At 39.3% G+C, this 27902-nt stretch overlaps 1 protein-coding gene across 7 annotated transcripts; it reads left to right on the top strand.

Moving 5' to 3' along the window:
* Window positions 1-15767: 15767 nt before the first annotated feature.
* LOC115799038 (uncharacterized) lies at window positions 15768-23383 on the top strand. 7 transcript variants are annotated; one of them, XM_030755973.1, is made up of 9 exons: window positions 15768-15994; window positions 17107-17156; window positions 17546-18616; window positions 19832-20018; window positions 20142-20256; window positions 20810-21096; window positions 21384-21601; window positions 22367-22525; window positions 23023-23383. In XM_030755973.1, exons 3-4 carry the CDS (start codon window positions 17551-17553, stop codon window positions 19897-19899), a joined length of 1134 nt encoding a protein of 377 aa, XP_030611833.1. In that variant the 5' UTR covers window positions 15768-15994; window positions 17107-17156; window positions 17546-17550; the 3' UTR covers window positions 19900-20018; window positions 20142-20256; window positions 20810-21096; window positions 21384-21601; window positions 22367-22525; window positions 23023-23383. The 7 variants fall into 7 exon arrangements, with proteins under 7 accessions (XP_030611833.1, XP_030611831.1, XP_030611830.1 ...); XM_030755971.1 differs by having other exon boundaries at window positions 17546-20018; window positions 20834-21096; XM_030755970.1 differs by having other exon boundaries at window positions 17546-20018.
* Window positions 23384-27902: the final 4519 nt, after the last annotated feature.

Genomic DNA, 27902 nt, shown 5'->3' with positions numbered 1-27902 from the left:
CCCGTGCAAAAGTCCATGTGAGCAAAATACCAAAGTGCTTGTATAATGAGGACTGTTGTCTAAAGTGGTTTGAGTGCTCAAGTACAGTAAAGCCATTATCATCCTGAAAAATGAACTGAAAGCGCACCCCCCATATACAACAGCTGCAACACTTACAGGAGTAAATCACAATCTGCACTTTGATGGCCTTTATTGTGCAATAATGAGTTTTTAATGCAGAAAGTGGCAGTGAATGTATGGTAGATTGGAAATACTGGTAGACTGTGATGTGTGAGTGGAATTAATTGTTTTATTATTTCTATTTATAGTATAACTTATTTATATTAATAATTCACAGAATCTGAAGCTTGAGTGCAACTGAATTTTGTTGTATACTTTTTACACTGACAATATACAGTAGAGTCTTGAATCAATAACAGACTGAAGCAATGACATTTGGATCTACAGACTGCAGTTAAAAAAATGAATATTTGTTTTCCAAAGGTAATCATAATACCATTCTTTACCATCCTTAGTGATAGGGATTTTTTAGATCAGTCCTCTCCTTTTCATAGAAATGTCCCAAAGGATAAAGCCCAGAGGCTCTGCACTGCATGAGCGGATTTTTTTAAGAGCCTTGAAGCCTTTCTCTGACACCTGTCTATCATGTTTACTTGTGGCTGCAAAAATGTGAAGGTCAAAATAGGAGCTTTAGTGAAAAGAGTAGAAAATACCTTATCTGGGTGAGGGGATGAAGTAGAATATTTGTCTTAACTATAAAACACTCCTAGTGGAAGGACTGCCTCAAAATTGGGGTGATAGCATCACCTGTAAAGATATCTGGTTGCCCTTCATGTCATGAAGATAGTAAATATTCCCAAATGTTACATCTCAGTCTCCTGAGAGTTCCTTCTGCATTGAAGAAACCTGGTTCCTTGAATTTTGCATTAGACTTAGATGCTTTCTGCAGGCACTTTTCACATACTCCACCTATAGACCACATTAATGTTTGTAGACTCTTTGGTGTCAGCCACCAAGTTAGCTACGATGTTAGTGTTTTGACCACTGCCATGTTTGCTTTTTTTAAAATCTTTTTTCTTTGGAAGCAGAAGTGACCTGATCTGGATAAGAGAGCGCTAATTAGTTAAGTAACAGATTAATACAGACCTAGAATTAAAAGACCTCTTGAAGAGGTTTTACCATACAGCCGACCATGTTGTTTGACTGATAAATTCCATTAAAAATGCTTCAAAATGCACCAAAAGCAAAAGCACAGTTTAGAGATCAATGACTCCAATTTGCACAAGTGAGGTAGAGCAGACCGATTGGCCACAGCATCTCCTGTCTGGACACTCTGGATCAGGCATTATATCTTGCCTTCTGAAGTTTTGACTAATTGTGGTTAAATAATAAATCTGGTTGGGCTAAGTAATTTGTTTTACTGACAATATGTACACATGGTTATTGATGGTTATCAAAGGCTGTTGAGTCATCCATTCATCCTAACCCACCTGTAGACTTTTTATTTTTTTGACTCTATTACAGTCCCAAGATGGCTTTGTCACAAATATATTTTTATGTAATTTGCTGAAACAGTAGATGCATTCCTAGGGAGGCCAATCTTGTAAACTATTGTTCCCCATTTGTTCACAACACTAATTATAGCATGAGTAACATGAAATTTGCTATGTGCTATCATCACACTACTCTTGGTCTTATCAGGAGAGGGTGGAATATTTCTGAGTTAAAAGGTTTGAGAAACAAATTATGATTTATTTGTAGGTCTAGTTATTTTGAGCTTTAAATGCCTGTTAAAATGTCCTTTCAAAGTCATCTCATCATTACTCTTCTAGGCATTTTCAACAAGGGTCTGATTCACAGAAGCCAAATGGCAAACAAAAGAACGGGAGTTGTAAAAAAGCCTTTTCTCCAAATATTTTAGCATGCCTTTCTGAATGAGATACATTCATACCATGTCTTCTGCCTTCTATTATTTTAGGCCCATTCATCATTTAATTATACAATTTTACTTGATAATTGCAAACACCCCTGTGTTCAACCATTACAGTCAAACAGAGACAGCAGCCTTTTGAGATCTTAAGGACTTTTAGACTTCTTATTGTCCATTTTTCTTTGTTTTTTTCAGTCTAGCATATTGAAAAACAAAAACTTTGTGTAGCTATATGATGTTAGATGTTAGATTCAACTCATTGTCATTGTGCACACAAGGCACACAACGAAATGTTTATATGATTACATATGGACTAAAAATAAAAGTGGAAAATACAGGAAAAGAATGAAATCTCAGAGGACGGGTGTCACGTTCACCTGCCAGTGGAAGTGGAAAGCCTTGTCTGCTGTGTCTATCAAGGTGAGATGTAACACACCGTCAGGTGGCTGAACTCAGGACACCGTACAGGACTTAACACATTTAAAGCCTTTTCTGTAAATGTGTGTGAAGCTGTAGAGAGAAAGTGTGTCAGTGAAATAAACATGCAGATAAGAGCCAGTTGTTGGGAACCACAATAACTTGAAACTTCAAGTGCTTTTGATCTTAAATATGACCAATCTGTGTCTATTAATTGGCTAAATACCACAGGCCTTCAAGGTTGCAGTGATTAAACATTACTTAAAAAGCCATTCCTCAACTCAGCTGTCTTAGCTACAGTAATTATACGCCAATCTCCAACCTTCATTTTATCTCAAAAATTCTTTAAAGAGCAAATGGTAAATGGACTGCTTTTTAAAGAGTGTTTTTCTATTCTACATTGAGCACTCAAAGCGTTTAATACAACATGCCTCACCTATTCATACAACACTTTTTTCTATGGCTAAGTGCTTCCTATCTAACATTCACACACATTCATACTCTGTTGCATCAGAGAGCAACTTTGATTCAGTATCTTGCCCAAGGATACTTTGGCATGCAGACTAGATCAAACGACCAACCTTCCAGTTAGTAAGTGATCTGCTCTACCTCCCGAGCTACAGCCACCCCAAGGAGCTGCAAAACAGCTAACTGATCATCTGCAGAGGAACGGTTTATTTGAAGAGTTTCAGTCAGGTTTCAGAATTCATCACAGTACAGAAACAGCATTAGTGAAGGTTACAAATGATCTTCTTAGAGCCTCTGACAGTGGACTCATCTCTGTACTTGTCCTGTTGAACCTCAGTGCAGCTTTGATACTGCTGACCATAACATTTTATTACAGAGATTAGAGCATACTATAGGTATTAAACGTACTGCACTGCAGTGGTTTGAATCATATTTATCTAATAGACTCCAGTTTCTTCATGTAAATGGGGAGTCTTCTTCACACACTAAGGTCGATTATGGAGTTCCACAGGGTTCTGTGCTAGGACCAATTTTATTTACCTTCCCTTAGGCAGTATTATTAGAAAGCATTGCATCAATTTTCATTGTTATGCAGATGATACTCAGCTTTATCTATCCATGAAGCCAGATGACACCAAATAGTTAAACTGCAGGAATGTCTTAAAGACATTAAGGCCTGGATGCAACTGAAGTTGTTGTGCTCGGCCCTACAAACTTTCACAGTGTCTTACCAGATACTCTGGATAACACTGTGAAAAACTAGTTCATGCAATTATTATTTCTAGGTTGTAATTGATTATTATCAGATTGTCCTAAAAGGTCCCTGAAAAGGAACTAGAAAGAGAGAGCATATTTTTCCCATACTACTATTCCCATATACTTCTCTTTATTAATTTCCAGAATCAAATTTAAAATTTAAGATCCTTCTCCCCACATACAAGGTCTTGAATAATCAGACCTCACAGAACCATATCAGGGTCTTCTGGTAGTCAGCAAGAAGCAAAGTACAATCACCAGAGAGCCAATTCCACTAAATAGTTGTAAGCAATAATCCAGCATGGAGTGAAGGTCTCCCTCCAGCTTAAGTAGGAAAACCGCTGATCACCTAATCACCAACAGCTGCAGTAATCAACCCAGGTGCTTGGCCAACAAGAGCTGAAGGACGACCCGCCTCTAAGACACAGGGAGGGGTTTGACAAAATACAGACAATTGAATAGACAGAAAGAGAGACAGAGTGGGAGAAAGAGAGATCAGGCAGGAGTACTGGAGGACCATGACAGATGGATGGATTTGGAAAAGTATTAAAAGGCAATTAATGTTATAAATGTAATATTAGTTAGTTATTTATTCGTTGCCTGACTGTTGCAGTTGGAGCTAACTGACTGTCCAATAGCTTTATGATAATAACTTATTAGTTGTTATTATCAAGTAATTAAAGTTATGGAGTACAAAACAATTTTCCTCTAAAATGCAGTTTTAGTAAAAATAGCTAATTGTAGGGTCTTTACCTGCAATACAAAGTGCCTTGAGGCGACTGTTTGTTGTGATTTGGCGCTGTATAAATAAAATTGAATTGAATTTAATTAATGCATAGTTGTTGTTTTTTTATTTTTTTAATAAAAATGTAAGACTTGTGAACAAATGTCACCAAACCTATCTGCATTTCCAGTATGCAGGAAAATTTTCACATACAAATACAAATCTGAAATGTGTGATCTTATTGGCTCAGCTTTATGCATTTCCAGAATGGCATTTATTTATTTATTTTTCACCATTTATATGTATAAGCAGACTGTATATTTCTTTGTGTCTCATATCCATGTGCTGAAGCACTGCTGTGTTAGACAATGTGATGTGTGGTTTCTCCAAACTGGAGCCTCAGCTGGGATAGACTGACGGTAGCAGTGCTAAAGGACCTGCCCTGGACTGGCACTTGTTCCCGCAAGGCTAGTTTGCTCAAGCTGCTAGCAAACTGTGGAGTAGGCTTTGTCAGCCATGTTTATTTTCTCAGTTACCTCCTGTTCAATCAGAAATTTTCAGTTGTGTATATTTTAGGAGAGAAAGTGTTTCCGTAGTGTGTGAGAGCATTTCACTAGTGTGTGTGAGAGTGTTTCAGTAGTGTGTGTGAGGGACAACATTTCAGTAGTAGTGTGTGAAAATGTTCTAGTGTGTGTGTGAGAGCACTTCAGTAATAATATCCCTAACATTCCCTGTTACGTAGAAAAAAAAAGTCAATCCTGTTTTATCTTCCTCTAAAGGTGCATTTTCATAAGTGCTGTTTGTGATCTGAATTCTTATTTATCTGTTAAGTAATGATGTGCGGATTGATACTGAAATATTGATACTTCTGATACCAGACCTTTATACTTTAAAATCGATTCTCAAATCCAACTATCAATACTTTCAATACTTCAGTCATTTGTGATAATGTATCTTAACTAGAACACGTTAGAAAGTAACTAAATTATTGAGATCTTGCCTAAATGGGTTGATGGGAACTACTTTTTCTTCCGCCCGGTAAGTGTGTAATGTGTAAGGACGTAATGCCTAAGTGCAGCGTGCTGCTGCTGCTCACTCACTCAAACATAGACACAATGGCAAAACATAGAAGAAGTCACGCGTGGAGCTATTTCAGCTCCACAAATAGCCAAGACACGATCTGTGATGTTTGTGGGAAATTCAATTCAATTCAATTTTTCAATTCAATTTTATTTATATAGCGCCAAATCACAACAAACAGTCGCCTCAAGGCGCTTTGTATTATGGGTAAAGACCCTACAATAATACAGAGAAAACCCAACAGTCAAAACGACCCCCTATGAGCAGCACTTGGTGACAGTGGGAAGGAAAAACTCCCTTTAACAGGAAGAAACTTCCAGCAGAACCAGGCTCAGGGAGGGGGGGTCATCTGCCGCGACCGGCTGGGCTGAGGGGAGAGAAAGACATGCTGTGGAAGAGAGCCAGAGATTAATATCAATTAATGATTAAATGCAGAGTGGAGTATAAACAAAGTAAATAAGGTGAATGAAAAGAAACAGTGCATTATGGGAACCCCCCCAGCAGCCTAGGCCTATAGCAGCATAACTAAGTGATGTTCAGGATCACCTGATCCAGCCCTAACTATAAGCTTGGGCTTATAGTGAATGAGTAATAAATGAGGCTGCTATCTCAATGTACTTCTGAGTTGTAAATAAATCAGAGTGATGTCTTGTGTTCATTACCACTTTTTTTAGATTTACCAGACACATTAGGCATTTTTGCACAAAGTATCGGTATTGGATCGATATTACCGATACCAGCTTGAATTTTACTCAGTAAGGGATCAAAAAGGAAATCTGTGGTATCGAACATCACTACTGTTAAGACACTTCTTACAAAGGCATTTTCTTAACTTTGAACTACTTTTACATATCCTTTGGATCACTGTTGTGTGTTTCCAATTTTTTTGTTTAGTGCATTTGTAAAGTAATTATTTCATTATTTGTATCTATCTACAGTATGTTTTTATTTATAATTTTAACTGCTTTTTGGGTTTTTTTTTTCTATTTAATGATGAATGTCACCATGGTAATGGGGTCAACACAGGACTGTGAAATGAAACCAAAATCAAAGTGCCAAAAGATCAAGTATTTTTTAATGGCTCTTTGAAGCTGGCCTCAAAAGCAAGTCAATCCCCTTAATGGCTCCTATATTAATTCAAAATTTATTAAAATTAAAATGCATATTTACAGCCTGAGACAAAAACTGTTTCAGTCTATGAATATTTTCTGCTTTCTTCACTGTACAAAAGGTATGTTTTGTCATAACTCGCCTGTTTTCATTTTGTTAAGACTTAAGGACATGACTTCTTTGATTGACAGGTGTGCTGACTCAGGCAGCTGCTAGGCCTCACCTCCACTAATTCACTAAGTCACTCACCTGGACCTTGGCCATTTTTGTGGTGTTTCAAATATGTTTGCTGCGTGGGACACACTGTCCAAGAAGTTTGTTTTCCTGTTTTTTAAGTTTTTGGTGAAATTCTAATTTTCTAAAAGTCATTTATTTAACATCTGTCTGCACATTTTTGTGACTGTGCATTGCATCTGTACAGTTTATGGATGCAGGTATCTAACCAATCTTAGTGTAAGCTGATAGGTTAGCGCTCCACCCTCCAGATATGATCAATTTTGCTTCCAAAAATCCAGCACAGTATTGGCCACATAACTAAATCCATAAGCAGAGTCTACATATCAACCCTGCCCTCTTTCTTAGTGCGTGATTTACCTTCTCCTTTCTTCATTTGTTTTTCAGCAGCATACTGAATAGATCGTAACATTCATTTGTTCAATGGTCCTGTTAAGTCTGCATGTAACTGTAACTGATTGTTATCAGAAAGCACACCTATGTGCTTAAGAGATAAGTAAATACATTTTTAGAGGTTAAATGAGCATGTGCAAAATCTGTGGTGGTACAGTATAGGTATTTTATTTTATTTTCTCCAGCACCAAACATCTGTCCCACATGACAATTTAATCCAGTGTAGTACAGCATCACCAATAACTCGCAGCTTAAAGTCTGTTTGGTACTCTTATCAAAAACTGAACACAACAGGCTTCAAAGAGGTCCAATTTTTGAAGGAATATTAGATCGTGTTGTTATTGGATTATATTTTCCAGTTTATAATTTCATTGTGTGCAGCACCGTACTTTTATCAGATGAACTTGCCATAACTGTGCATTTCCTGCAGCTGTAGGCGGTGCTGCGGTGTTTCTTTGTTAGATGATTTGTTTGGCCAGGGGCTCTCTGCTCAATTAAATGTCTTCATTCTCATAGTTGAACTACTGTCAGAGTTACCAAACAATGTCTGTTTTGCCTTGGAGTTCATGCAGAAAAGGTGGACATAAGTAATAGTCCAGTGATTGCATTTGACTTTCATAATTGTACAACAGGGATGGGATAGTGTGTGCTGTACTTTGTAGAATATTGATTTTGTGTTATATGTGCTGGGCACAAACAGAATACATTTGATTGCATATTTATTCTTTTTGTTTGTTTGTTTGTTTTATTTTTCCTGCTCTCTTGTTGGAGAATAAAAAATCCATTCAGTGTTTTCATTAAGTTTTCTTTTTCTCATGCACCAATTTCAGCTGTTAACATTCAGCCACCACAGCAGCAGGAATCTGCATGGCAAATGTTTTTAATTTGTCAGAAAAAGTCTTGCTGTAGCACTGAAAGATTACTGCTCAAGAGTTTCAATAAAAACAGGTCAATAAGAATGACATATAAAGTGTAACTAAATGAAAGATTGCTTACTCATAATCAGGTTTCTAAACAGCTCTGGTCATGAATAAAAAATGAACGCAAATGAAATTTCTAGCAGCCACCCAGTCACTGACATGTAGGGTTAGCATTATTTTTTCATTCCATTCCTTATTTTTAAATAAATCCTTTTATACCTTCGATCCAAGTCAAAATTTCATATAAATAAATAAAAGTGAACCTAAAATTAATCCTACATGTAAGCTTTAAAAGGCCACTGGAAACCAAGAGATTAAAGGACAACCCATTGCTGGACTTTTGGGGGAGAAACGTTCTTGTTTGATAGAGGACTCTTTTAAAGTGAATGATAGAGGATTCTAATTGCTCAACAGTCCTGAGTCTCCCTTGTCACATTTTTAATTGGTGAAAGATCTGGACTGCACACAGACCAGTTAAGCAATCAGACTCTTCTACTATGAAGCGATGCTTTTGTAATAGATGCAGCATGTGGTTTAGCATTGTCTTGCTGAAATGTGCAAGGCCTTCTGTAAAAAAAAGACATTGTCTGAATGGGAACACATGTTGCTGTAGCCCCTTAACTGGCAAGGGCCCGGTGACGGGCCGTTTGTAGTCCCTTTTATATGGCAGGCTAGACCCTCCCATTTTTATTGACACGTCATTCGGCCAATCATGTAACTGGCTGCACCAAATCACCTGACAAATCTACGTGACGCCCTCTGAGTATTATTGGCTCTGGGAAACCCATTTCTTAACATGATTGGCCGAATGAGGTGTCAGTCAAAATGGGCGGGTCTAGCCTGCCATATAAATGCACTTCATTCGGCCGGCGGACCAGACGCAGCCAGTTAATAGGCTATGAAATGGGTTGTTCAGAGCCAATAATAACCAGAGGGTGTTATGTAGTTTTTGTCAGGTGATTTTTTTGCTGCCAGTTAAGGGGTTAAAACCTGTATGTACCTTTCAGCGCTGATGGTGCCTTTCCAGATGTGCCAGCTGTCAGTTCCACGGACACTAATGCACCTCCATACCATCAGGGGTGGCAGGCATTGAACTGAGTGCTGATAACAACCTGGGTTGTCTTTCTCCTCTTTACTCTGAAGAATCTGATGTCTACATTTTCCAAAAATAATTTCACATCTTGATTCATCAAACCACAGGTTTCCATTTTGCCTCAGCCCACTTGTAGATGGGCATGGTGGACTGTGTTCACAGACAATTATTTCTGAAAGTGTTCCTGAGCCCATGCAATGATTTCCATGATACAATCATGCCTGTTTTTAATGCAGTGCCAACTAAGGGCCCAAAGACCATCGGCATCCAACATGGGGTCTTGTTACGAAGGGTTGTTATGTATGTAGTGAGATATTCAAAATCTTCAGTTTTACATTGATATTATTCTGAAACTGGTCATTCCCAATGAAAATCTGAGCATATTCAACTCTGCGACCTCCACCTCATGTCTTTGTGTAATTGTGCACAATGTTGTATCCCTTCAGTGAGTGGAATTTACAATGGGAACTCAAGCTTCTGCTAATAATCAGGTTTCTGCCTCACTGAGCGTCATTTAATGCCTGATCAATGACTAATAAATTGTTCTTGTTGAACGATTGTATATAAAAAAAAAATTGTATTTTTTGTTTCTTACTGAAACCTTGCAGCACGACTCTGACTTTTTGTCCCTTGTTGAACTTTGCACTGATGGTTATTCATTTATCAGTCAGCCTCGGATGTCTGGTCAAGGAAGAGGTCTCTGCAGTGTTTCAGGGCTGGATCTTATGTCTTTTAAGCTAAGGTTGCATTAGAAGAAGAAAGTCCGCACACCAGAGCGCTCCTGGGACAAAAAGTTAATCCAAAAGGACCTTCAAACAGTAACGTTTCGGATCACAATGCCCTTCTTCAGACTTCAGGACTTTTAAGCTAAGGTTGGACATTTTTCTTTGTTTGAACTACAGCTGATTAAAGTTGGGAATAAGGATCTTTTTTGTGTACTGTGGTGCATCGTCCACCTGACCCAAATAGTTTGTGCAGACTGGTTCTAACTTGGGATTTTAACATTCACACTGATGATGACTCTGACCTCTTTGCCAGAGGTTTTATCACCATCATGGATACTTTTCATTTTACCCAGCGGCCCCACACATACCAAAGGACACATACTGGACCTTGTTTTTACTTTGGGTTTAAATAAAATTTGTCTAAGGACATTTTTATTTCTGATCATCATTGTATTTTTTTTTACTTGTCTTCTCACGTCCCTCTCTCTCCTGTTCGCTGTGTGGTTAGCTCCTGCATTTTAAATGCCTCTACTGCTCAGAAATTCTCAGATGCTTTTATTAAATTTTTATCCCGCTTTTATGGTGCTGATGTTTTAACATTTTTTTCTTTTTTGCAACAATCATTGTCCTTCCATTTTAGATGAAGTCTATCCTGTTAAAATAAGATTATCTCCTGCTTCAAAATCTTCTCCTTGGATAAATGACAGTATTCACTGTTTACAGAGTTCCTGTGATGACCCAGCCTTACTGACTCCCCATTAAATTTAGAATTCATTTTAAGATTCTGGTTTTGACTTTTACAGCTCCTTATGGAACAGCACCAGCTTATATCAGTGAACGTTTAAATCCATATATCCAATCAGGTCCCCGAGGTCATGTGATTAGGACCTACTGGCTGTGCATCATACGAGGCTGAAAACAGAAGGAGACCTCTGACTCTGGAACGCTCTCCCTCTGAGCTGAGAGCTGTGGACTCGGAGGTCTCTTTAAAAAAAAATCACTAAAAACGCATATTTTTAGACTTGTGTTTGCGTAACTCTTTTTTTTCGTGCTCTGGTGTTTTGTTGTGAAGCACTTTTTGATGTTTATCTTAAAAGGTGCAATAGAACTTAAATTTTACTTACTTACAGCCAACGTGTATTTTACAGCATCAGCTGTAAAATACACGTTGGCTCCGTATACTTAGAGTTTAGCCTCTAGGCTCTGAGCGTATCCTTCTCCACAAACATTCTACATTTAAAAGTGGGGAGTGAAAAGTAAAGTATAAAGGGTGGATGCTGGGGTGGTGGAGGGCTGAAATAACAGGCAGTGATGCAGGGCAGCAGCAGCATAATATCAGAGGGAGTGATTAGAAATTTGCACCTTACATAGACCATCAAACTTGGAAGCTGTTTTTAGTACTCATTCAAATTGTACCCCTCAATTAAATAAATAAATAATTAAAATGTCTGGATGTGTTGATGCCAAGGTCAGTATCAATGGCATAAAGCTGCTGAAGTTTCAGACTTTTTAAACTTAACACGTTTTACAACATCGTCACCAAAGTGTTGTGTTGCCTTGCGTGTTCACTCTAAACCCCAGTGATGATTAAAATTGCTGCAACCTCACTGAGACAGCAGAAACAGGTGAGTGGAATACTGAAATTGAGACATCTCACCTTAATAATTTAATAATAGTTCATTGTCATGTGGGCCATGATTGATGTCCCAAGGCAATGAATATTGTGACATGCATAGTTGCTCACAAAGCTATATGCCAGAATCCCATTATCAAGGATTCTGTGCAAGAAATCTCAAGAAAAGACACTCCCTCTGATCTGATCTTTACTTACATTTTTAAACTCTCCAAATATTTCTGAAGATGTTGGTTTTTGGAGGTGAACGCATTTGAGATGCTGAAAAATTCTCCTTGCACTCTTTATCTTGAGTGAAAGCTGGATGACAGCTCCTTAACTATTAATAGTGTATATTTCAGCGCCATCTTCAAGAAAGACAGAACACATTAAATAAATAGAAATAAAGTGTAACTTCTTGTAAATCCATCTTTGTGAGAAGGAGATGGTGGGGGGAGGCCCTCCTTTTTATTAATGAATTAATTCATTGTTTACTTATGTTGACTTAGAGCTAAAGGAATCTGAAAGAGGAGTAAACACCAAACCTTACACCAAAACCTTAGCGGGGTGTCTACTTCAGTGTGACTCAACATGTCCCAAATGAGTGGATAAGCTGAATTAACTTATAAAATAAAATCTGAAAATAAGCTGAGCCAAGTACAATTCCGCTTATACTTGTGGGCATCTGAAAGTTTTTCTCAATTGCCAAAACACTAAACCCTGCTGTCTGAACCAAATGCTCAGTGCCCTCAACCCATTTGTTGAAATGGTCACATTTTTGTCAGAACCTTAAGCACCTTTCACCTTGTTAGACACAACTTGCAAACATATTTTAACTCGCTAAAACACATTTTGCACTGTGATGAACTTGGGTTGCGTAATGGTAAGCACAAAGCAGAATGTTATAAGTATTTTTATATCCGTAAGATGTTTATGTATTCTACTTTAAGCTGAGCACTACATGCCTTCATTCATCTTGTGTTAAGGCTGCATGAATAGAGCTTCAGCAAAGTTGGATTTTACATAAACTTCAGAAATGATCTTCTGACAGATTGTTGTTGAAGGAAATGGGACCACTGAATGGCTCAAACTACAATTTGTGATCTACCAGAAATGCAACCAATCACCAGCCAAAAGCCTTTACTCAACCATTAGACTGCATATCATACAACAGCTGATCTGCCCCTGGGTCTTGAGTCTTTGTGGATTCACGATTTGTTTTTGGTTTTGAGAAATAATTGATGTTCATGGTTTTCTGCTGAGAGTGTTTGTACTTTTTTCTGACACCTGGTATCTGTTCCTTTATTTTCTTATTTGTTGATGCCTTTTGGTTTATCACCCCATTTTGATGTTCATATTCTGCTCCAAGGTTGTAAAAGTTTAGTTTTATTCAATTTGTACTTTTTTTCTCTAATTCGGTTAGTTTTAATTAGTTTTTAGGGTGCTTTTGCTTATTTTTATTAGCTCTGCTCTCCCCAGACTTGTCTCCATGGTTGTCTTCAGTCTCCATATTGAATTTGTATGTGAGTCCATCATGGTTTAGTCATTTCCAGTCTTAGGTCAGTGGTCTTTTTTCTCTTGTGTTTTTGTATCTAGTTTAACTCACCTTGTCTTGTCATTTGTTCTCTGCTGTTGTCCTTTGCCTTTTCATGCTCCAGTCCTCTCCCCTATGTCAAGTTAACCCTTGTTCCCCTTTCAGTTGTGTCTTCCTGTTTTATTGTGGTAACTGTTGTTTTCTGTGGCTTGTGTTGCATTTACTTACCCTGCCTTGTTATGTCGGAAGTTTCCAGCTGTGCTCCTATCGGTTTTCTCTGCCCTCATTACCTGGTATGAATTTATTGTCTGCATCTCCCTTGTAATTTGTGGCATCCTTTTTCTTGGTTGTGTTTCCTTGTTGTGTGGTTTCCCCTCTAGAGTCCTAGTAAGTGTATTCTTGGCTCCTGCTCTGTGAGTTTTGTATTTTATAGTCTTTGGTATTAAAACCGCCTGTTTTAATACACATGCTTGAGCTGCTGGGGGAGGGTGTCTGTAAGAATTGAATGCAGCCTGAACAGCCTGTACAGCAGCATGTACTTTTGCAGAGGTGAGACCTTTAAAGCTCTCACAGTCACTGTTTCTGTTCTCATGTTTTATGATTAGCAAAAGGGAGCTCCATTTAATAAAGTCATAAACTTTCTTTTCTCCTTTAATTCAAAGATATTACTTACTGTTGTGGTTATTGTACCAGTATTGTGTGAAAAGATGTTCTCCACAGTTATTATGACTTTGTTAATTGATATTATCTAAGTCGACTGATCTATAATGGAATAAATGTTTGAATTAAAAATAATTGCCAAAATAATTTATTATGACATAAAGATTGGTATATAAGCCAACTATATTCTTAAAAACCTCTGATGTTACCCCCCCCCCCCCCCCCCCCCCCCACACACACACACACACACACACACACACACACACACACACACACACACAATTATCTCACAACAACTGATAGTTAAAGGTTGTCAAACCTGGACTAATTTGATTACAGCTTCTGGTCAACTCTACATGATTGCAACAGAGGAGTTTCATTTTGATTCCATACGAGCTGAATGATAAAAGTGACTGATGGCGGGACAGTTTCTCATGAATAGGAAGCGTCACCACCTGATAAAATACAAACAGGTATTTAAAGGGATATTGAAGGACAGCTTCATCATGATAAACCAATAGTTCATTCAGAGGCATAACAAGTAGTAGAGCACAGAAAAACAACAGTAATTCAAAGCAGAATAATTACCCTCTGAATATAAACAGCCATCCTTGACTCAAGATCACATAATTTCATTTAGCTTCAACTGTCAGATTTATATTTCCATGTATCAGAATACATTTGCTATGGAGCATGAAGGCGGAGGATGTAATTCTGTCTGCAGCCATCAGTCATGTGTTTTCCAGCTTGTAAAGTAATATTTTTTTTTTTCTAAACAGCACATGAGGTCACTGGAATCCGCATTTGTGCAAGATGTTGTCGATTACACTTACTTATGCTTAGTGTTGGAATATATTATTCCAGTCTATATATAGTGAACAATATAGAACAATATCTGAGTGCACATGGGTTGTGATTGGCCAGCTCAAGCAGTTAGAATCAATATTTTGCTCAACTGTGTTCACCCAAAGTAAACCTCAAACCATTTGAATCATTAATCGCTACTTGCATGTAAACTTTGGTCCCTAAATGCTTGAACAAACCATCAAATTTTCACAATGTTTAATGGAATTCAGAGTGAATCAGCAGTTGGGGAAAGAGAAGGAGAGAGAGAGTGGAAAACAGGATGCCTTAAAACACATGAAGCAACCATCATGACTTCTTTTGGGTTTGAGCTCACTGGTATTGACAAAACCCTGTTTCTGTGATTAGAGGACAAAGCATTAGGCTGAGGATTGTTGAGATTGATGCCCAGTGAATATGCATCACAGAAGATGCATTGTGTCAGGGCGTTAGTCACAGATTTATGATTGTACTTGTCCCTCAGAGTGGGCCAGGCAGACAAAATAGCCCCTGGTTGGATAGCACTACCATTTATTTGAATTGAACTCTGCAATGATGTTTTTTTCCACTTTTGTGGTAGGCAATTCATTTGAGGTCAGAGAAACAGGGAAACTCACTGGTGAAAACATCATTTATGATTCTCTCCTGCCTCCTCCAAAGGCATGGACTGTCTCTAAAGATATTCTGCTTTGGACTTTATTTAATCAAAGAGAGAAACACACACACACACACACTGACAGCAAACATATAGCTGGCCATCAGTGCATTCCATGCCAATGTATCGCTGATTGCCCATCGACCGAATTAACTATACTGCCACAGTTGTCTGATTTAGGATGGGATGAAAACAAAAGCCTTTTCTTATATTATATTAAACTCATGCATGTATAAACTTGATAAGCAAAAAAAAGCATGAGCTTAAATCAAACAATACTTTGCAAAACACTTGATCAAGAATTCCATTTTTATTGCCTCCTGTTCATCATTATAGATGCTTAATAGATATTTTGAGAAGAGGCCAGTAGCTTTTCACAAGTTAACTTAAACTGCAGTCAAAGTAAATATACTTTAATCTAGATTAGTGCATTAGAATTTATTTTCTGAGCTCAGTAATCTTATCCTACTGCACTTATAAGCCTTCCAGGGCAATACCAGGTTTAGCTCAGTAGCTGACTCGATTCTGAGCTTCTGCTTTAAGTCAGCTGCTGAATGCATGGCGATCCATCCATCCATCCATCCATCCATTCTCTTCCCCAGATAGCAAAACACTTCGGGGCGGATCCGCCTTCAAGTCAGCCGATCCGCCCCACCCTTCTTGCTCTCCGGACTGGGCCCGCCCCACCTACTGACAGCGGATTATCAAAACGCGGCTCCGCCACGGCTCCACGGCGGAGCCCTTCAGCAAACTCGCGCCTTTCCCCACCCCCCTCTTTTTTTCTTTTTCAAAAGTCAACGACTGCTGTCATAAGGAGCGCAGGAGCAGAGCTTCTCTAAGGTAAGAACTGTAAGCTGTTCTGTTAAATATTCTTCATTCATGGCTTTACCTGTACAGTAAAGTTATCCTGGTAGGAGATAATTAAGGTTTTATTTATTTTTTATTCAGAAATGTGAGATTGTGGCAGCGGAGTTAGCTTATAGCACATTAGCTACTGGCCTATTAGCTAACACAGCGGGAAGCTGTGAGGTTAAAAGAAAAAAAAAAGCTCCTCCGGGATTTATTTCGGTGGGGAAGGCGATGTGATTTGGTTAACTGTCCAGGTAGCTGATGTTACAGCAGACTGAGCACATGAAGGATTTTATTGAGCCTCTCCAGGACTGACTGCAGGTAAAGTTAAGCTAACACAGCCTATTGTTCTCCAAATTTAATCTGAGAGCATCCATCAGGTTAACGTGGGTCTCACGATTTCAGGTGTTGCTGTAAAGTATTTAATAAGCTTTAGAAATGGATTTAGTTATGTCTCTGCTAAGACTTTTTGATTCAAATTTAATTCTTTTTTTCTTATCCTTGAAAATGCTTCCATTTTAAAATTGTCCTTTCAAGGATTGAAAAGTGCTTGATTTTTGGGCACAGTTGTTGAAACTGCTTAAAACTGTAACTGCCTTAAAAAATATCTGAATAGTTAACTTATGAGATGGAAACGAACCTGCACGTCTGCATATGAGCATCTCCCCAGAAGACAGTCTGTGAGAGAGTGAGCGGACCTTTAGGAGGTCACATTTTTTTAACCGGCCAGAGTGGGGCTTTAATTATTGTTGGCTGGTTGGCTAGAAAACCGCAAATTCCAGTAATGGATAAGACCAGTATGGAATTATAATTAAGTCAGAAGAAAACAATCCTTGCAAATTCCCCAAGCGTAGGTATTAACTTCTCGCGAGTAAATTCAACAACTCCTGTGCGTTGAAAGTGTATGAACCCTATTTATTGTCTTTGCTTGACCTTAAACTTTTCCACAATGCATATTTGGACTCTGACTTACTGAAAGTCCCTATTGATACAATTAAAATACTTTAAATTACCAAAGTTTAATATCCAACATGCCACAAAAGAAAGATTTTCTGTAGTTTCATCATTATAATCATTAATTTTATTTATGTCTTCTGTTACAGATCAATTCAGCCTGCCTTCCCCCCTCCACCTTGTCTGCTACCTCACTGAAGTAAGCCAAAATTCAATCTTAGAGTTCATTTAGACACTTTTTCTAAAACTGCAAATAATTTCTGCCAGAAATATTGTGTGTGTTACAAGGGGAGGGAAACCTGAGCTTGTAATATGCTATCAGAAATCTTGCACACGCACATCTGTACTTAAAAAGCAACTGTAATGGACGTTAAGCTTTGACTGTTATAATATATTCTTCATTTAAAAAAAATAGCTGTTATTGCCAGTATAAGTGGCTATAACAGCTTCTTCTCTGTTATAATGTGTAAGTTCTGTCATTTCAATGTTTTGTCCTGTGGTCTAGGTTGAGGCTTGTTTGCCTGCTTTAAAATCCTGTCTGGTCTCAGAATAATAACAAAAATGTGTTTCTAAAATTTTTATTTTTAGATAAAATGAATACAAAGACTCTACCTGTCTCCAACTCCACCTTAAGAAGGAGGGCCCGTGTAGACGTAGAAAACCGACTTAAACAAATGCGGGATGACGCCACAAATTTAATTGACTTTCAGATGACAACAGAGAGGAACCTTGACCATGGACACATCAGTGAAGAGCATTTTCATGAAAGTCACACTGGAACTGATAATCCACACTGTCTAGACACTGAAACCAGTGCTGGTTTTAGTGAGCAAGATGGCATGGAGATAGATCTAGGCCTGTCTGAGGATTTTGAGGATGCTGCTTGTGATGTTCAGACTCAGACATCTGAGTCTGATCATTTTGATGATGAACTCCAAGACTCGGTTTCACTCTCTGACAGTTTATCCCACTGGGCCATACAATTTCGTATTTCCTTGGTCGCTTTGACAGCATTATTGGCCATACTTCGCATTTACCATTCTGATATTCCAAAGGATGCTAGGACACTCCTCAGAACTGAGACAGAATACTCAATTCTTGAAAGGGCTGGAGGACAGTACCACTATTTTGGCATTCTGGCTTCTCTTAGAAATACATTGTTAAAGTTCAAACACACGTTAGCAGACAGTTTCACTTTGAAGTTACAAATCAACATAGATGGACTTCCTTTGTTCAAGAGTTCTTGTCTGCAGTTGTGGCCCATCCTTGGTCTACTATTAAGTGTTCCCATGAAGGAACCTGTAGTTATAGGTTTGTTCTGTGGACCAAAGAAACCAAGTTCAGCAAAAGACTTCCTTGAAGACTTTGTTACAGAGTTACAACAGCTTGAAAATGGTTTTGATTTAGAAGGTAAACAGTTAAATCTCAAGCTGCATACAGTCATCTGTGACACACCAGCCAGGTCCTTTATTAAAAACACAAAGAACCACAATGCCTACCATGGATGTGACAAATGTGTGCAGCCTGGAAACTATATTAACAGACGCATGACATACCCATGTGCAGACTATGCCCTACGGACAGATGAATCATTCACAAACATGGCCGATGAGAGTCATCATCATGAAGGACCACATCCATTTATTGGCAGTAGTGTGGGTATGGTTTCACAGTTCCCTCTAGATTACATGCATTTAGTTTGTTTAGGAGTTGTTAGAAGAATGCTACACATCTGGCTCAGGGGTCCTCTGAATTTTTGATTGCCTGCGAGCATAGTGGAAAGAATGTCAGCAAAACTGTTAGAAATGCGTTCCTTTATTCCTGTAGAGTTTGCACGGAAGCCCAGATCTCTGAGGGAATTGGATCGTTGGAAGGCCACAGAATTTAGACAGTTTCTCCTGTACACAGGACCTGTAATGCTAGGCACATTTCTGGATCAAAATATGTACTATAATTTCATGCTACTCTTCTCTGGTGTTGCTATTTTAGTTAGTCCTAGACTGTCCTGCCACACACAGTATGCCCGTACTTTGCTGAAATGTTTTGTTAGTCACTTTGGTGAAATATATGGAAAAGATCAAATTGTTTATAATGTACATGGTTTGGTCCATCTAGCAGGTGATGTGCAACTACATGGTTGTCTGGACTCATTTTCAGCATTTCCTTATGAAAATTATCTGCATAAGCTTAAAAAGCTCATCAGGAAACCAGAGTTCCCCCTTGCCCAAATAATCCGTCGATTGTCTGAAATTAGAATTATGGAAGCTCCTTTAAGTTGTACCTCTTTTAAAAAGCCACATTTTGTTGGACCAATTATAGGTGGACTGTCAGTGAAAGCACAGTATGGTGAAATGACCTGTGATAAGTGGACTGTTAAAGTTTCAACTGGGGATAATGTTTTTGTTATTGGAAATGATATTTGTTGTATACATAACATTGTAGAGTGCAGTGATGGAGTCTATGTGGTATACAAGGAATTCTCAGATAAATCTTTGTTCTTTGATTATCCATTTAACTCTGACTATCTGAATATTTATAAAATTTCACAAACATCAGATTCATTCAAGTGTGTTAAAGTGTCAGAGCTTGTTGTAAAATGTACTGTTTTGCCTCATAGAGATGGTTTTGTGGCCATACCAATGTTCCATGCCTTTTAGGGACACATCAGATTTTTCTCTGTACCTGTCTATTGTCCTTGCTGGCAGTATAACTTAATAGCTATTAAGGCTGTTTTTTTCTAACAGGCATTTAAAATGTCGAGGATGATACCATTTTGTTATATTATTTTCTAAGCAAAGCAATTGTGGTAGTGTTGCTGGTTGCAGCTCTTTTTTTTGTTATTTGTTGTTGTTTGATTTCTTTTTCCACTTCAAGATGTTCCATTTGGTCGAGTTCCAGAGCAACAAAGCAGTAGCAGTAGTACCAGAAAACTGGTGCTGTGATGGTGCTACCTACTGGCCCAACTATAGAAACGATGAAAGAGTGGATAAGGCAGTAAAAAATGTAGAGGAACCAGGACCAGACTGGAAGACATACGATATCAGAATTATCAAATCATGTGGTATGCAATTTCTAATACACCTCTGCCTATTTTAATTAAATACTGAAATATATTTCCTATTATATTTTATGTGTTTAAAGACAACTGTGTTATCTGTTGTAAACTCAAGTTTGTAATTTGTAGATCAGTACTTTGAGGCACGACAGCTTCTGAAGAAATCGCTTACATGCAGCACATCAGACCTTCAGTCAGAAGAGGAAGAGGAGGAAATACGACCAAAAAGGAAGCCAAAGGCAATGTTAGTATATACATTATATGCCTTCCTTGCTTTTTTTGGTCATCATTATTCAAAACACAGGCAGCACAGTAGTGTGGTGGTTAGCACTAACATAACAGAATAACATCTAGAAGGCCTGGGTTTGATTCCCCCTTGGCCCGGGCCTCTCTCTCTCTCTCTCTCTCTCCCTGTGTGGAGTTTGCATGTTCTCCCCGTGTCTGTGTGGGTTTCCTCCCACAGTCCAAAGGCATGCACTTACTGGGGTTAGGTTCATTAGTCACTCTAAATTGCCCATAGGTGTGAATGGCTGTCTGTCTCTCTGTGTTGGCCCTATGACAGGCTGGTGACCTGTACAGGGTGTACCCTGTGACAGGTCACCCTATGACAGCTGGGATAGGCTCCAGCCCCCCCCATGACCCTGAACAGGATAAGCAGAAGAGAATGGATGGTATTCAAATCACAGAATTCGAAAGCAATTAGAGTAGTGTACAGCTTGAGTAAAGTAAAAAAATACATGTTTTAATAATGACAAATGAAGTATTAAGTATTTTTATTTTTCTATTCTGCTTGACAGTCATTCCTTTGGGGACTCTGACAGTGACACAGAAGAAGTTTACCTGAAAAGGAAAGCCAGAGCTGCAGTAAGACGCCCACTACAACCACCTGCTCCAGTTATCCAACCACCACCTTTCACTGGAGCTAGCATCCACACAATTGCTTCTTCTGCAAAAACTCCATCACCACCACTGCTTGCCCAGATGGAAAATAGACCAAGAGATGAGCCAACTCCTTCTTCAAGCCATGTCTACAGGCCTACTTGGAAAGGGGGACGGTATGGCTCAGACACAATTACCTGCTCTGGTAAGCAATCTCTTAAACAGCTAGTATTCACCTTTCAATGACTGATAATTACATCACAAATTCAGTTATTCTCAGTGTAACATCCAAGTGAAAATAAACTCATCGAATGCAACAATGCATTTCTTCCTGAATGTACACTGATTTTTCCAAAAGTGTATACAGTAAAGCTTGAATAATCGGTATATTGTATTCTTTGTAAATATGAATACTACACTATAGCCATTTGCCATGTAATCCAGTTATTGGAAAAGATTACAGCAAATTTGTCTCATTTCTTCTTCCAACAGCTGCAGAAGTTCAAATATTGAGCTTACTGGAGTACATTAAACACCAACAAGACCAATTAACCACCAAAGTAAACTATCTGACCAACAAGCTGAACTCAACTGTCCAAGAAAGAGAAATACCTGACCCTGTACAGTTTCCACTACAATCAATGGAGGAAGTGGAGAATTTTGAGAAATGGCTCAAAGATCCTGCTAACTCTCACCTGAAGCAGAGTGTGGTGAGTTTTCATCTGATTACCATTCTACTTGACATTCAACACAAAGAAATCCCACTTTTGTCACTGTCGTGGTTTTGTATAATACGAATGATGCTGTTTATAATGAAAAGCTGAATGTTAAATATTACGAACAGCCAGATCCAGGTTTTTACAGTCCGGATAAGATGTGGTTATTTGCCAATACCCGTGTTCAATTGATAATCTGTATCTCTCACTGAAAGACTGGAAATGCTTCTTTGTGAATAAGGAAATGTTCCACTTAACTCAAATGGCATTCCTAACTTTTTAAAATGAAATGTGAGAAATACGTGTAAATAAATTTACAAAGTATGTTTGCATTTATGTGTGTTGGCTGTGCAGCTGAAGTGAATTTATATTTAATCACACTGACAACAATCAGTTATGTTTAATAAAAGTATTAAACTGTTTTATGTGCACTGGTGAAATTAATTAAAGCACCTGTCATAAAAGTGAGGAAGACCATCCAGCAGCACAAAGTGCTTTTATGCAGACTCTGTACTTTCATATTACCATTTTGACCAGGGATAAGTAGTAAGAATTGCAAAATGAATAGCCCTTTCAGGAAAAATGTAAAATGATTATTTTTTAATTTTTCTATATACCCACATTTGAGCTGGCACACGGGACCTTTTTGATAACTCAAATACAAATGAAGCTGTCTTTTGTTGTTGTGTTTAATTGCCTGCAACTTATTTTTTGTGAAATGTGTTTAAACTTTTCCCATTATTTCCTCTCCATTTTTAGATTTCTTCACTGGCAGCCATCGGGGGGCTGATGCAAGAAGTATCACATGGAACATTCTTTCCCGCATGTTCCACAGTGACATTGGACAGAAGATAAATTGGACAGGGGCCAATGGAAAGGGAGGTTTCTCCCAGATGGCATCAAAAACAGTACTCTTGGGTAAGTAATTGTAATAGATTTTGCAAATGATTTGATTGTCATGGTTTAATGAAGCACAAATCTTTTAACTCTGAGAGTCGTATTGTATCATTTCATTGATAATGCCAGTTATGGGCTTTGGAGGACAGTTTTCAGGTGTACCTTTATTCCACTCACTGATCACAGCACTCTTTCAAATGAAAAACTCCCCTTTGAGATCTGTGATGTTCCTCTGTGGTACATAGTTGGATACCCGGACATGACTGCATTGATTGGCAATAACTGATGCTGTTAAATATTAAAGATGAGTTGTAAATTTTTGGAGTTTTTTCCCCACTATGTCCAAAGCTTACAATCAACATGCTACACTTGCTGGCCACTTTATTAGGTACATGATGCCAGCACTAGGTTGAGCCCCCTTTTGCCTTCTGAACTGCCTTAATTCTTCATGGTATAGATTCAACAAGCTGCTGGAAAGATTTCAAAGCTTTCATATAACATATACCTTGTGTGTATAGATGCAGTAAGAAAGACCCACGTGTCCCGTGCTGCCACAGAAGAGGAGATTCGGAAACATGCCATACGATGGTTCAATCTGGCAGCAGACAGAGGAAGAAGGCGGCGTCCTCCTGTTACCATCCCGAATCAATGCTGAGGACTTCAGTTTGTTATTGTTACTGTTATTGTTCCAGAAATGGTTATCTTTCAGTTATTTGTTAATGTTTTAATGAAGTACAGTAATGAATCAATGCATCACCTGCTTAATTAATTTGTGATAGTATTTCCTTTCTTTGCCATTTTATTTTTTCCTTTACTGCATTTTGTTAAAGAATAAAGAAGTGTTAAAGGATTTATAGTAAATAAACAGTATTCTTGATACATTTATGATCCCATTATTTTTGTAATACTCATATGCTCATCTTGTTATTCAAATGGAAAATTAGGCTTTAGATAAGGATGCCGTAATTGTTAAAGATTTTTCATTTTCTCTAAAATCAGTCTTTATGTCCAAATAGATATTTTAGCTTTAACTGTAGCTAGCATGGCTACAGCAATTTTTAATAAGGGATCCTGAAAATATTCTGGCCAAAATAAGCTGTTATATGAACGGATTCAAAACGGATCCGTGTCGGATCAGTTTTTCCACAGACGGCTCCGTAAAGGATCCGTTTTGGATAACCTGAAACGTGGACGGGTCCGATTTGTATCCGGTCCTGATCTGTTCCTCAACCGTGATCCTGATCCGTTACTGATCCGTCCCGCTGTGCAAGTGGACTCCGATACGGACCGGTTTTGCGGGTCCGTTACGGAGTCAGTGGCACATCCGGGGCGGATCGGGAGCGGAGTCATTTTGCTATCTGGGTCTGCTTATCCAGTTCAGGATCACGTGAAAGGGGGAGTTATCCCAGCCGTCATAGGTCTTGAGGCAGGGTACACCCTGTACAGGTCACCAGCCTGTCGCAGGGCTAACACAGAGAGACAGACAAGCATTCACACTCACATACACACCTAAAATCACAGATTAACCTAACCCCAGTAATTGCATGGAGATCGCAACCAACAACTTACTGAATAACCCAGTGCCCAGCTGACATTTTCTTAGTAAATCTGGCCCTGAGACTATGAGTTGAAACTTTAGCCACCACACTTCTTGTGACACATCAGCATGCAAACATGTTCACAACAATAAAGCTAAAAGCCTGATCACTGCCATGTAGAATATTTGTTAGTGTTGGTTTGCCATGTAAATAAGATATTTATAATGAAAAACAGCGGAAACTGAGACTAATGGGCAAGCTTGTTGGGCTTGATCTGGAAAAGTAAAGCCTCAGGTGCCTCACGTTCATAGGAAAAGAGCACGTGTCTGTCTTGATTCATGCCACCAGTAAACAGACAAACAAAAAAAATACAAGCTTTGTTTAGTTTCAAGCACCTTGAATTGACTGTTGTGATTTAGTGCCATATAAATAAAAATGAATTGAATCGAAGTCAAAGTCAATAAAACATGAGGTTCATTTTCCAGGTTATGTTCTACATTAGTTTGCACAAGGATATTGCAGGGTATACTTTAGTGTAGGCTGACTTCATGATTGACAAGTCACTACTCTACGATTGTAGTGTCCCTCAGTTTCACAGTCTGACCCGCCCCACTGTCATGACAGGCGATTGCAAAAGCGTTTGGCTTGAGGCTTCAAAGAGAATTAAATTGAAATTTACATAAATAAAATTGAATTGAATTATTCAGAATTTCACAAATCAATTTGCGATGTCACAGTTACACTGTCAATTTTTTAGGTACAGTCAACCTAACCTCTTGACCATAAACCTCTTCATCCAAAGTTAATGGATCACCAAAACTATCAATTCATCTTAAGGGGATCCTAATTGTTGTCAAAACATCTCTTTAGAAACAAATCTCAACTTCATAGCAGCATTTCACAAATATTCAGAGATAAAATCTCTTGGTGTTAAACACTCAAACTCAGACAGAAGTTTCCGTGTTGGTGGTTTACTATGAAGCCATTTCCATTTATAGTTACATGTGTAAATTACAACCATTTATAAGGACTAGAAGTTTTATATCAGCAAGAACTGGAAAGAATACTACTTAAATGTGTCCAATGTAGACCTGCTGTTTATACTGCTATATATTCAGCTGCTTCATACTTGTGTGTAGGTTTTAGAAAAGCTCAGTTTGATGTATGTAAATGCTGGGGATCAGTGCATATCAGAGACATTAAATTCTGCTGACCTTGTCCTATTATGTTGAGTGGTTTTTCAGAATAAATCTATTGATTGGTCACCTAAATGGATGTGTGGTAAAAGGTTCTTTGTGGTCAGTGGGTGTAACTGTTGCCACAATTTAATGAGTTTCTAGAAGGTGTTTCTTTTGCTATGACGGAAGTGTGCTATAAACTTTGCTATTAATTGTCCTTGTCTGAATTTGATGGCTGCAACACATCTGAAAAAAGTTGTGGTAACATCGCCATCTTTGGAATAAGAGGTTGGGGGTTCGAATCCCAACCACGGCATGCATCCAGTAAGGGCCCCAGGCTACGCCCCCCATGCGACCCAAACATACCTTGGCATATGAGTAAGAGAGATGTAATTGAAGCCATACTGGCTCGGACGTCCAGACAGAGGTCAGGTGTGGGGGAGATACCATCATCCCCCCACTCCCAAGAACAACTGGTACATTGAATGCCAGAGCAGCTGGCCTGAAAGAAAAGATCGTGGGTAGCCACTAGCATGTGGGGAGTGTGGGGATAATGATATCTCAGGGGCAGGGGAACAATATCAGAACAGAACATCAAGTGTGGGATTTACCAAGGAGATGCTCTGTCCCCACTGCTGTTGTACACAGGCCCGAACCCCCTCAGCCACAGCATTAAAAAGAGTGGCTACAGAAGCTAAGATGGCAGCATGCACAGACACAGCAGTTCAGAGCTCTCAGTCTAGATGCCATTATTTAGTGTTTATTTAGTGGTTCTTTTTCCCTTTTGCACAGTAAGCCATTCCTTTCAATCGGGTTCAACCTACATAAGTTACAACAGACTGGACATTTTAAGGTATTGGAACAACAACTACATTCCACCCCCATTTGACATAACAGAGGAGCTGCTCTGCACATCAGTACCTGCCTGGATTACGAGCTGGAGCAGCAAGAAGTGCAGGCGGAGATGAGACCGTAAGCAAGCGGGCCAGCATCCATGCTAGGCTAAGGAGCTCACCCAACAGACCATTGTCCATTGTCAACAATATCGGCAAGCTCAGACTGAGGATTTACTCAGACAGGATTAGCAGCTGCGCTTCCTTTCTCACCGAAACCTGGCTGAATCCAAACATCCCTGATGCTGCTATTGAGCTAGCAGACCAGACTGTTTACAGAGTGGATTGAACAGCTCACTCTGGTAAGGACAAAGGCGGTGGAGTGTGTATTTATGTGTATAACGCATGGTGCACCTCCACAGACATTGTAGAAATGTTTTACTCCCCGGACCTGGAGTTAATAAAAGCTGAATTGCAGACCGTTCTATCTGTTTCAGGTGTTTACAGTGGTGTTCCTCACTGCTGTTTACATACCTCCACAAGCTAACGTGATGGTAGCACTGGCAACTCTGCATGGTGCTGCTCACAGGCTGCAGATGGTGTGTTCATAATAGCAGGGGACTTTAATCATGCCAGTCTGTGATGCCAAGACTCCGCCAGTTTATTGATTTCCCAACCTGAGGAAACAATACCTTGGACCAAGTCTGTTGCAACATAGCAATACAAAGGGGCCCCACCCCCCACCTTGGCCAGTCAGACCACATCAGCCTGCTTCAAACTCCTGCATACACACCACTCATTGCACGAGTGAAGCCCATATTCCACAACCTCAGGGTCTGGCCAGAAGGACGTATGGACAGACTACAGGACTGCTTCGAGGACACTGATTGGCTGCCACTCACAACAACCACACAGACTTTAACACCTACACCTCATCAGTACTGAATAACGGTGTGGACGGTGTGACCACACAGAGGACAGTATGGACACTCCCCAACCATAAGCCATGGATGAATGGTGCTGTTATCAGTCTGCTGAGGGCCCGAGATGCTGCTTTCTGCTCGGGTGATGGTGAGGCCTACAGAACAGCTAGGTCCAAACTGAGGAAAGGCATTAGGGAAGTGAAGCACTGCTATTAGAACTGCATCAAGGAGCACTTCAACAGCGCTGACATCACCGGTTACAACAGCAGCCAAACCAGCTCCACCCACTCAATCCTCCCAGATGACCTGAACCGCTTCTTTGCCAGGTTTGATTGTGCTGACAATCTACAAAACATGTGGGCGCAGCAGGGACCCTCACCACTGATGCTGAGCAGGATTTGTCTTACCCATGAGGTAAGACAAATCCTGCAGCACATCAACCCCAAAAAGGCTACTGGAACTGATGGAGTACCAGGACAGGTTCTGAAGCACTGAGCAGGGGAGCTGACAGCAGTGCTCACAGACCTGTTTAACATCTCCCTGGAGCAGGCCTCCATCCCCTATGTGCCTCAAGTCAGCAACAATCATCCCTGTGCCAAAACAATCAACTATCAGCTATCAGTGACTTTCAGCCAATGGCCCTGACACCGGTGGTGATGACATGCTTTGAGCGACTCATCCTGGGTCACTTGAAGAACAGCATCTCCTCCAGCACCACCCCAAACACCGGCGCACCCATGAGACCAACACCATCATAAAGTTTACAGATGACACCATCGTGGTAGGGAGGATTATGATGAGGCTACCTACAGAACAGAGGTTGAGAACCTGGAGAACTGGAGCTGAGAGAACAAGTTGATCCTCAGTGCAGCAAAGATGAAGGAGCTGATCCTAGAGTTCAGGAGAATGAGGCAATCACTGGCACC

This window comes from Archocentrus centrarchus, chromosome 20, assembly GCF_007364275.1.
Source record: "Archocentrus centrarchus isolate MPI-CPG fArcCen1 chromosome 20, fArcCen1, whole genome shotgun sequence".
Lineage (NCBI taxonomy): Eukaryota > Metazoa > Chordata > Actinopteri > Cichliformes > Cichlidae > Archocentrus > Archocentrus centrarchus.
The sequence above is the reverse complement of the archived record's forward strand: the minus strand, read 5'-3'. Positions and strand labels throughout refer to the sequence as shown.

What these genes read in the sequence shown, in the direction of transcription:
- LOC115799038 (XM_030755971.1), top strand. Translation starts at nt 17,551, where the DNA reads ATGAATACAAAGACTCTACCTGTCTCCAACTCCACCTTAAGAAGGAGG.